At 36.1% G+C, this 12,137-nt stretch overlaps 1 protein-coding gene and 1 long non-coding RNA gene across 2 annotated transcripts; one reads left to right on the top strand and one right to left on the bottom strand.

Moving 5' to 3' along the window:
• The first annotated feature begins 3,615 nt into the window (after positions 1–3,615).
• LOC125479463 (putative pentatricopeptide repeat-containing protein At1g12700, mitochondrial) lies at positions 3,616–5,999 on the top strand. The gene has a single exon (XM_048588756.1). It carries the CDS (start codon positions 3,929–3,931, stop codon positions 5,780–5,782), a length of 1,854 nt encoding a protein of 617 aa, XP_048444713.1. The 5' UTR covers positions 3,616–3,928; the 3' UTR covers positions 5,783–5,999.
• A 1,541-nt stretch (positions 6,000–7,540) lies between these two features.
• On the bottom strand, positions 7,541–9,275 carry LOC125479427. Its single transcript, XR_007260009.1, has 3 exons — positions 9,057–9,275; positions 8,353–8,417; positions 7,541–7,782 (listed from the first exon to the last, which is right to left on the bottom strand). It is a non-coding gene; the product is annotated as an uncharacterized LOC125479427 (long non-coding RNA).
• Positions 9,276–12,137: the final 2,862 nt, after the last annotated feature.

The raw sequence follows: 12,137 nt of genomic DNA, 5'->3' as shown, positions 1-12,137 counted from the left end.
GAAGAGTTTTAAACTCAAGATGTATTGGTAGAAACCAACACCCTATGCACTAAGACCTTAGATGACATACAATAAAAGGAAGGACAACTCTGTTGGAGATCGAATCTTAATCATGCCCCTTAATTCTTCTTTTATTTACTTAGTCTAATGAATTAAAATGGGTTAATCATATTAACACCCCCTAAGGTTTTTCATGTTTCACAAAAACCCCTCACATTTGAGAAATATCACAAATACCCCTAGAGGTTTTAATTCACTTTCACAAAACCCCTTTAAAGACAGATATACCCTTCTAATTAATTACTTAAAATAAAAATCTTTATGAATAAATAAAATAAGTCTAGAAAAATGTTAAATTAACGAAAATTACATGAAACACCATTAAATAAAACAAAAGAAACCCTACGAAGCCATCTACTTATGAGATGCTTCAAGATCAGCATTCTTTTCAAAGGATCTAGTACCTGTCCTTAAGTCATCACCACAAATGGATAGCAAGAACATTCCAAAATCCCAACAATGATGCCGCACAGACCGGTACCAGCCTAACACGTTTACACGACAATCAGCCAAATTATCCATTGTTTCTTAGCCACGATTCAATCAGAATCACCCTCATTAAGTGCAGAAAACCCGCAAACCCAATATGCACAGACCATTTTTATATTCATACACCCTTCAACCCGTTGTCATTTATCGTGGAAGATTTCCCTCGCCAGCCTCTGCAACTGCTTCTTCAACTCCGCCGCTTTGGCCACTGTCGTCATATCATAGTGGAAAACACCCGTCTTTGCAATTTTGATTCTTTTTTTTTTTGTATTTTGGTGGATTTTTTTTATTTCTGGGAATTAAAAATGATCAATGAAATCTTTATTTCTGTAAATTATAAACAATATTAGAAGAAGTTTTCGTTGTCGTAGTATATGTTCTTCTCCGTTCTACTTCCATTCTCGCAAAGAGAGTATGAATCAGACCAACAAAATATATCGAGAATAATTATGGAACTTGAAATTATTGAAGGAAGCCACCAGTAGTTAAATACCAAAACCAAAAACCCAACACACACGTATCCCAGAACTCAAAGCCAAGAAGAATTCTACAATTTGGCCATTTTTAATGTTTAATGTGATTCTTGTTAATTTGATTTCTTTTTCTATTTATTTATAAAGATTTTTTATTTTAAGTAATTAACTACATGGGTATATACGTCTTTAGAGGGGTTATGTGAAGGTGAATTAAAACCTCATGGGTATTAGTGATATTTATCAAACGTGGGGGTTTTTATGAAAACACGAAAAACCTCAGGAGGTGTTAGTGTAATTAACCCGAATTAAAATGAAACATGAGAGTGTAACAACCAAGTGAAATGTTTAAATAACTAATGGCATGTCTGTATTAAAAGCGAAGTAAGATGAAATTTGAAAACCGAGATCCGATAGGTAACGGAGGAGTGGTCCAACTCTCCAAACTTTTGGATGTGCGAAACTCTTCACATTATGATATTAGATCTTGGTTCTGCCTACGTGTGAACCTAACGATTGTACGTCTCCAGTGTCACTTTATTTGTGTTGTGAACGTGTTTTACATAACCAACCAGATTAATCAACTTGAAATCTTGAAATGACCAGAATCTGTAGAGACTGGCAGATCAAATATAAGAAATATAACTAGAGAGTAAAGATAATGATTAGTTTACATACAACGAGACCAATACAAAGACAATTTGTGTAGTGCACTAGTTATGTGCTTATTTCAAAAAGCACTTCAAGTATTTTTTTCAGAATGTACTTAATTTTTATTAATGATTGATTCCAAAAGCACTTTCATCAAAAACACATCCTTATACTCTCATGGTTACTTCAAATTCTCACTAAGGTTTTTTTATTATCTTCGTTTTTTCTTTTCATATTAAAATAATGCTAGTACTACAATATTCCAACTTAAAACAGAATATTTCTTTACTTTTTCTCTAAATTTTCTTAAATAGTTTGCATTATTTAATAGTATAAAAAATGAAAGGTTATGATTGACTTAAAGAAATACTATTTTCTTCTTTATAAGCCTTCAAGAAGTACATGCTAAGGCTATAGGACCGAATTGATAAGCCTTTGAACTACCATTTGATGTCGTAAATGATGTGAACATGCCCCATCAATTATTAAATTTACCAAATTGAGTCTTTATATATTTGTTATACAAGTGGTAGATAGATTACCCTTCAACCCGTTGTTTTTTATCGTGGAAGATTTCCCTCGCCAGCCTCTGCAACTGCTTCTTCAACACCGCCTCTTTGGCCACTGTCGTCGTATCAGAGTGGAAAACACCCATCTTTGCAATTCTGATTGTTTTTGGTTCTGTATTTTGGTGAATTTTTTTTATTTCTGGAAATTAAAAATGATCAATGAAATCTTTGTTTCTGATAAATTATAAACAATATTAGAAGAATTTTTCGTTGTACTTCCATTCTCGCAAAGAGAGTTTGAATCAGACCAAAAAAATATAACAACAATAATTATGGAACTTGAAATTATTGAAGGAAGCCACCAATACTTAAATACCAAAACCAAAAACCCAACACATGCGTATCCCAGAATTCAAAGCCAAGAAGAATTCTACAATTTGGCCATTTTTAATGTTTATTGTGATTTTTTTAATTTGATTTCTTTTTCTATTTATTTATAAAGATTTTTTATTTTAAGTAATTAACTACAAGGGTATATACATCTTTGGAGGGTTTATGTGAAAGTGAACTAAAACCTTAGGAGTATAGTGATATTTATCAAATGTGGGGGGTTTTTATGAAAACACAAAAAACCTCAAGAGGTGTTATTGTAATTAACCCGAATTAAAATGAAACATGAGAGTGTAACAACTAAGTGAGATGTATAAATAACTAACGGCATGTCAGTATTGAAAGTGAAGCAAGATGAAATTTGAAAATCGAGATCCGATAGGTAACAGAGGAGTAGTCCAACTCTCCTAACTTTTGGATGTGCGACACTCTCCCCATTGTGATATTAGATCTTGGTTCTGCCTACGTGTGAGCCTAACAACGGTACGTGTCCAATGTCACTTTATTTGTGTGGTGAACGTGTTTCACTTAACCAACCAAATTATTCAACTTGAAGTCTTGAAGCGACCGAAATCTGTAGAGGCTGGCAAAGCTAACATAAGAAATACAACTAGAGAGTAAAGATAATGAATAGTTGACATACAATGAGACCAATACAAAGACAATTTTTGTAGTGCACCAGTTATGTGCTTCTTTTAAAAAGCATTTCAAGTATTTTTTTCAGAATGTACTTGACTTTTATTAATGATTGATTCCAAAAGCACTTAAATCAAAAACGTTTTTTTTTTTTTTTAATTATTTAAAATACACTTCCAAACACACCCATATACTCTCGTGCTTACTTCAAATTCTCACTAAGGCTTGCATATTATCTTCTTATTTTTTTTAATATTAAAATAATGCTAGTACTACAATATTCTAACTTAAAAATAATATTTCTTTACTTTTTCTCTAAATTTTCTTTAATAATCTGCATTATTTAATAGTATGAAAAATGAATGATAATAATTGAATTGAAGAAATAATATTTTCTTCTTTGTAAATGATGTGAACATGCCCCATCATTTATTAAATTTACCAGATTGACGTTGCTTCTGTGCATCATTTGTGGCATTATAACCAATATTTATGCAGGATCGAGTCTTCGTATATGTGTTTTACAAGGTGGTGGTGGTAGAGAGATTACAATTGTTTGGGTTTTAGATTTCGCAAGAGTAGACTCTATCTGAAGCAACATGGGGTTTTGATTTCATTATTTCGAGGGAGAGCATTTTCCATCACACTCAACAACAAGGGTGGTTTATTCCCGAGTAGACTCTATTGTGGAGGATTAACGCACTGAATCGCTGACTTAAGATGCTGTTGATGATGCGGGCAGCGATTGCTGCTGCTTCTTCTTATTTGAAGGTTGGTTATGGCAGCAGAAGCAGCACCACCAGACTCAGACTCAGAGGTATGCTGCCTTGTCTTCTTCATTCTTCTTCTGTTGTTGTTGTTTTCTTCAACAATTACTTGGCTTTATTTCATTCTCCAGCTTCTATATCGACCGAATCTAGAAATACCCAACAACACCAGCGTGTGAAACTCACTAATGTTGAGGATGCTCTCAATGTGTTCGACGAAATGCTTCAAAGGCGTCCTCTGCCTTCCGTTGTCCCTTTCAACCAAATCTTGACTCAACTTGCCAAGTTGAAACATTATTCGGCAGTCATCTCCTTGAATAATAAAATGGGTGTGTCGGGAATTCGTCCTGATATTTATACTCTGAGTATTATCATTAACTGCTTTTGCCATTTGCACCGGATGGGGTTTGGTTTGTCAGTCTTGGGAAACTTCTTCAAATTGGGTTTTGAACCAAATGTCACGACCTGCAACACTCTAATCAACGGTTTTCTTCTCCAGAATAGAGAGGCCGAGGCAGCAGCACTTTTCAACAAAATGTTGGACAGTGGTACTTGCAAGCCGGATGTGGTTACTTTCAGTACCCTAGTAAAGGGCCTTTGCGCGATAGGTAACAACACTGCAGCAATCCAATTGCTTAAGAAGATGGGAGAAGGGGCTTGCAAGCCTAACATAGTTATTTATAACACGATTATCGACAGTCTTTGCAAAGATACTCTAGTTGCCGACGCACTGAACCTCTTCTCAGAAATGACGAGTAAGGGTATTGCCCCAAATGTCCTGACCTATACCTCTGTGATTCACGGAGTTTGCAAATTACAGGATTGGAAAGAAGCTACAAGATTGTTGAATGAAATGGTGAGTAAACATATCTTTCCAAATGTGTACACCTTTAATGTCTTGGTTGATACATTTTGTAAAGAGGGAATGGTCCAAGAAGCAAGGAGCGTGATCGAAATGATGATTCAAAGAGGTATCGAACCTAATACGATTACTTACAATTCGTTTATGGATGGGTATTGTTTGCGAGGAGAAATGGATGAGGCGAAAAAGGTTTTTGAAGAGATATTTAGCACAGGATGCATGGTTAATGCTCGTAGTTATAGCATATTGATAAACGGCTATTGTAAGCTTAAAAGGATAGATGATGCCCGGATACTTTTTCTGGAAATGTCTCAAAGGGGAATTGTTCCAAATATGGTTATTTATAACACTCTTATAGATGGGTTTTGCAAGATGGGAAAACTACAAGATGCACATAACTTGTTCTCTCAAATGCATACTTTAGGTCAACTTCCAAATGTTCAAACGTATAATATTTTACTGGATGGCCTTTGTAAAAACCAACAATTTCCCGAGGCAGTTGAATTGTTGGACGAGATGGAGGAAACGAAGTTGGATTTTAATATTGTAACTTACAATATTCTTATTCAAGGTTTGTGCAGAGCTGAAAAGGTGGAATATGCATGGGATCTCTTTCGGAGGTTGTCATCAAAAGGAGTTCAACCTGATGTCAGGTCATATAATATAATGATTAGTGGATTTTGTAATGGGGGGCTAACATGTAAGGCAGAAAACTTGCTAAGGGAAATGGAAGAGAGAGGTCGTTCTCCAAATGGTTGCACGTACAACACAATTATCCGAGGGCTTTTCAATAACAACAACATATCAAGGGCGGTGAGGCTTATTCAAGAAATGGTGGAGAGGGGTTTTTCTGCAGATGCATCAACCACGGAGTTGATCGTTAATTTATTGTCTAAAGATGAAGTAGATCCTACTTTGTTGGCATTTATAGAAAGTCCGCAATGAAACTAATTTGCATCTTTGCAGTTTAGACAAGTTTCGGGGCTTCCTTCCCTTGAATGCTGCATTGGAGGGAGTTGTTCTGCTATTGAGTCCAGTTCGAGTAGCCATTCATTCATGTATCGCCTAGTGATGTATGATACGTTTTAGTAATTTAATCTATCAAGTGGCAGGGCAACTTTTATGTTAATCTTTTAAGATGATGAAATATGTTGGAGAAGCAGAGTATCTGGACTGCTATGAAATTTGTAAACGTATTTATGGCTTGGTTTAACTCCTCTTTTATTTTTTTTGGTAATAATTCTGTTAAGCATATGAGTCTGATGGAAGAAGCAATGGAGGAAGTGATAGCTACAGGAGTAGGACTCAATCCATTTTTAAAATTCTGCACTTCCTCCAACACCAGATACAATATAGACATCTGATCAAATAAAAAAATAAAAAAACAAAAAACCAAATAATATTTTATTACAATTACGCAAATGAACACGGGGATTTAAGTGGTTCATCAAATCGGCTACATCTACGAGGGCTTGTTTTCATTTGTATTTCACTATATAAGATAATCTTACTGAAATGTTGGTTTAATGATGCTATTTGTTGTTGGAAGTCAAACTCCACAGTAACACGGTGGCGATCAGACACCGGAGAGGTGATGGAGACAGACTGTGTTGGTTGCCTAGATCATTTGGGATGTTACAATTACACAAATGAACACGGGGATTTAAGTGGTTCACCAAATCGGCTACATCCACGAGAGCTTCTTTGCGTTTGTATTTCACTATATAATGCCATGAAAAGTGATCTAAAGTGTATACATAACGTAAAAGAAATAGATGATGGGGAGAGAGGAGAAATCTTTCTTGTTGGTGTGTTCTTCCTTCGGTAACTCGGTTCTTGCTCTTCCTTAAAGGGTTGGCTGAACTGTCTGCGTCAGGATATAGAACATCTTTGAAATTGACGTTGAAAGGTTCGTGAACACTACAAGTCGAGGCCCGTAGGCACTCCTACTCTAACTTCCGCAAACTTCCTCTTATAATCTAATTTCATAATTCTACATATATAAAACAAACAAAAAGCACAACTAATCAATCACATTATCAACTAACAAGACCATATTAATCTGCTCTGTTTTGCGCTGAATCATAGTTTGTGTATTGATAATATGTGGTATAAATTAATAAAAATGCTACACAAAAGAGAGAGAGAGAGAGAGAGAGAGGAAACGTTTACAGAAACGGTTTGAGTAGGAGTTGCAATAGCCATCTGCAAAATATTTAAAAGAAAATGTGATTAATAAGATGCTCTTTCCTTAAGGTGTTTGACATAACATACAAACACGTATCACACTTACGAAAGGAACAAAGTAATGTAAAAGCAGTGTAAAAACACTAGATAAATTTTAATGCAAAAGTGATATAATTGTATATCATGATAAAAATGAACATGAAAGCATGGGCAATGACGACAACAACAGTGGTGAGGGCAATAGTGGTAGGGGTGGCAACAACGACGATGGTGGCGGTTGTGGTGGCAATAGTGGTGGTTGTGTTTATGGTGGTGGTGGTGGTTGTGGCGGCAACAATTGTTGTGCCAGTTGTCATTGTGGTGGTAGTGGTGGTAATGGTGGTGGGTGACACATCCCGATCTCGATGTCCGAGGGACATTGGGATGGTCACGTGCTGGCCAACACCCGAGGGTGACGCAAGCCATTTAATGGATGCATATGCTGAGAACATGTGAAACATGCACATAAATTTCGCTTGTAACTACACAAAGTAATATTCAAATATAAGTCTTACAAAATACAATAATAATATTCAATTGCCAACAATGAATATAATGATAATGCATGACATGTTCAGAGCATACAACTTATCCAGAGTACAAGCGAAAGGTAAAATAGAGAGGTGTTATTACAATAGATGTCAAAGCAGAGAGGATGATATGAAATCACTGGTAGGAGAATGCCTCGTAGCTCGGATCGTACGCCTCGTTCCTATGTCCTGAGGGGGCGCAAAACAAACATGTGTGGACCAAGTTGATATATATATATATATATATATATATATACACATATATATAATACTGAAACAGTTATTCAACATACTAACCCCCAAAGTTTTATGAAAACTCATAGCATAATATGTAATAGGTTCTTCGAAAACCCTAGGATGCCATAAAACGTTTCATGAAACATATATCGTATAATGTGCTAAATAATGGTATCAGTATCTCACGACCGAAGCCACCAACATACGACTGGTCGAAGCCAATATAAGTATCTCGCCCGTAGGCAGAACAGTGACCACTAGATATGCACAAAAACATTGAATATAATCTTTCCAACATAGGTACATATATCTCAAAAATATCTTCATAGCATATAGTTATCCATCATATATACTACAAAGAACATAAGTTCGATAAAGTATGGTATTCCAAAATATTCTTAGTAAAGCATGATAATAATAAAGTGTAAATATAATTTACTCATAAAACGTAACCATTAAATCATGTTTTTCATATATGCATTTCTACTATTAAAACATGCATTTTAGAAGGGGTTCACTCACAGATACTCCGTCGTCAAAGAGCCGTGCGAAATAGGAATGCTAGAATCGCCGCTAATAAATGCAACCTAAGCACATAAAGGGTCCAATTAATAATACTATATTCAAACGATTGAATTTCAGAAAAAGGACGTCATAAACGGATTCAGGACATCGAAATTAGCCTAGAAGGGTCTCGACTGAAACTTGAAAAAGTCAACAGTAACGGTCAACGGTCAGCGTTGTTAAAAGTCAATGGTCAACGGGTCCGGATCAGTGGGTCGAGTCACAGGCCAGATTAACCAGGTCAATCAGGTCGAGCTAACTGGGTTGGGTTGAGGGCTAGTGGGTCACTTCCATAGCCCAAAAGCCTGAGGTCACTTGGGTTTAATGGGCCTAGAACCTGAAAGCCCGGCTGAAAGGATTTGATTAGGTTGGCTTAGTGGGCTGAAGCCCTTAGTTCTAAACGACCCTAAGGCCCAGGTCCAAAGGTTTAAAAGGTTTATTAAATGAGTTTGGGCTTTGGGGGTATTGGGTTGGGTTTAGGGCTTAATGGGCCTGGGTTTGATGGGTTAAGGGTTTTGGGTTTCCGAGTGTGGGTCAACTGACCCGTTTTCGTTTAGAACAAAGGCCGGAGCCTCCAGAGCTTCGGTCGATGCCAATTGGCCACATTAACCTACGATCTAGCATCTAAAATAAAGATACAGACAAGAGGGAGCGTTTGGTACCTTCGATTCGCCGCGAAATGGTCGGAGCTGGCCGAACTTGGGTTCACCGGGGGTTCTTTGTGTTCCACAGAGGTGAGGAGAGAGAGAGTGTGTGCTAACATGGTGGTGAGTGTGGTGGTGTCACGTCGACGGATTTCCTTGGGTGTGGGGGTGTCTGGGTGTGTAGGTGTCGATTGGGAAAGGGAGAGAGTGAGCTACAAGAGAGATTCTCAAACAAATGTAAACAACCAAATCCTTTTAGATAGTAAACAATATTAACGTCGTTCTTAATTTATCAATACAAATAAGTTATAATTGTTGACGGCGATGTTTTATGTCATGAAAACATCATATAATAGGCTCATTATCAATAAAAACAAAGATATAGCTCTCAATATCAACAACTATACTATTACGCAATCATTAATCTACCATTTCAATGAAAGTGTACGGATTCTCCAACATTCACTAGTGAGGGGAATTACTTAATATATCCCAACTTAATGACTAACTTTTTAATGATTGGAAATGAAGAACAAGCAAAAAAATAAACCAATTGAGGAAGAAAATTGGAAGAATTGGAAATGTTTGGCCCTTTCAGCATGAAGATGACCTCTTAACACTGATTTTTTTTATATCATACGTCAAAAGTGTAAAAGTGGATAATCACATTTTGAGAAGTTTAGTACTGAATTATCGTGCTTTAATGCACAAAAGTTGATTTTGTGAAATTCGTCATAACTACCGTGAAAGGAATTTCATTGTTGATAATTTGGTTTGTTTGGGTTCAGATTTTTTTTTAGCAAGCTCTACCTTCTTGTCTTGGCTTACTAGTTGCATATGTAGTTGAGGTCTCGTGGCCTCGTGATATTCTTGTATAATATTTCCTTATCCTTCAGGATTATGCCCTATTGTCAACAAAAAAAAAAAGGGTGCATTTGTGTGTGTATGATGAATCGATTTTATATTATATATTTTACCCTATTTTTTGTATATTTTGGTGAAATTTTTATACTTTGATTTATTATTCCGATGTATGACTTGTGACTTCCTCTTGAGAAAAAGTGATCAAATAGACAAATTTAGGAGTAATTGGTAAAACTACATAAAATTGTTTAGGTGACGGCTGAACCTAAGTCTCTCGTTACTCATATTTTATCAAACTAGTGTGTTGTTACAATTTGTTTTCCAAATTTTTTAGGAAAATACCCCAAAATAGGACAATTTCTTAATCTTGGGACATAAATAGGATAAACCGGCCATGCACAAGCTATGCACACCATGCACAAAACCGAAATTACTAAAATACCCACATATAAATGGGTTATTCCTCACTCTCTCCCCCATTTTCTGATTTCTCTCTTTCTCTACTCTCTCACCCTTCCTTTCTCTCTCTCTCTCTCTTCTCTCACCTTCTCTCTCTCTCTACTCTTTACTCTCTCCCTTCCTCAGATCTCTGAGCTTCGATTTTGAAGAGATGAAAGTCCAAAAAGAGGCGAGAAGAGTGAGCTGGGCTTTGGGTTCACCTCATACCTCTAATTTCGAACAAAGGGATGCGAGAGAGAGGTAAGAAGAGTGAGTAAGAAGAGTGAGCTGGGTTTTGTACCATATTTTCTATTTTGGCTGGAAAGTTCCATTTTTTCAAGCAACTGAAGCTTCAACAGGTATAGCAAGGTAGGGTATTTTGTTCCAAGTTCCGTCATCAATGATTTATGGAATAAATGGGTTGTTTGTAACATGAATTAATACTTAGAAGTTAAATTAGGGTTTGTGTTTCATGTTCGGGCATATGGGTTGTGGAATAAATTTCAAGTTTTGACGTGCTACAAGATTGGGATGGAACAATTTCTGGTTCAAGTGTCAAATTGTAGAAATTTGTGAAATATTTTTTTGTAATGTGCATGTGGTGTGCATGGCTACATCTTAATATGAGAAGCGGGAATGCTCACTAGTTAATTATGATGCACGTATGTTGTGCCTCAAAATTTAGCAAGTATGACCACAACCTAGTTGGCCTCGGCTAAAAACAAAATTAAGAAAAAACTTAAAGGACGTTAAGGATCATGCGTGTCTGTGAAATAACGACAACGAGTATCATGTTTTCCATGTGCACGGTTAAGCAGTGGTTGATATACGTAACGAGACTTTTCAAACTGTCATTGTAATCTTATATACATAACAATTATGTTTTCATTGTAGGGGAAACTTGAAATAGGTCCAATTTTATAGCCCAACATTAGGATTAGTCCAATTTTTAGTTAGTTTTGACTTAGCTCCAATGACTAGGATTCCATGTCAGCAATTTTTCTGATTAGGTTGATTTTTTTGCATTGTTATTACTATTTTACCCTCCTGTAGATTTTGCACGTTCTCCATATATTTCCCACGTTTTAAATTTTTATCAGAGTTCAAATTCATTGTTCAGTGGTCTTTCATCACAATTTTTGAATTTGAATTTCTTATCAATCTATTTTTAAGGAAGGCTTAATCACTTTTAACTTTCTAGTAACTTTCTATACAAATTACATGTGTTTATACGTGCAGATTTCTTCAGAAGACCTATTCTCTAGGTACAATTTTTATGATCGTGCTTTTCTGATAGGAGCATATTTAGGCGACTTACTTAGCTTGTTTTCGTGCATTTATATTGTTAATTCATAGTTGTTTTAGTAGTTTAAGCCATTTTCGTGTGTTTTTAGGTTCATATGGCTAAGGAAGCAAAAAGATGCATTTTGGAGCATTTTGGAGCAAAATTGGACTTGGAATGGATAGCTTATGTTTGGAGCAAAAGGAATGGACGAAATTGAAGGATTCCTAATCCATTGCAGCCACATGCACCCATAATCATTCACACCTTGCAGCCACATGCATTCACTCTTCATAAATCAGCCACATGCACATTCAATCATTCACACCAAAACCTTGCACATGCAATCCCTTTAATTAATTCAACCTAGCTGTCATTGCACATGCATTCACTCTTTAACCCACATGCATTTCCACCCACATGCACTCCCATTCTTTAATCCATTCAGCCACAAGACATTATCATTGCACCACATTCAGCCATTCCATCTCCCATTTCAGATTGCATTCCAATCA

The sequence above is a fragment of a genome, unplaced genomic scaffold (genome assembly GCF_019419815.1).
Source record: "Pyrus x bretschneideri cultivar Hongxiangsu unplaced genomic scaffold, Pyrus_bretschneideri_v1 Contig29, whole genome shotgun sequence".
Lineage (NCBI taxonomy): Eukaryota > Viridiplantae > Streptophyta > Magnoliopsida > Rosales > Rosaceae > Pyrus > Pyrus x bretschneideri.
This window is presented reverse-complemented; position numbering and strand designations above follow the sequence as displayed.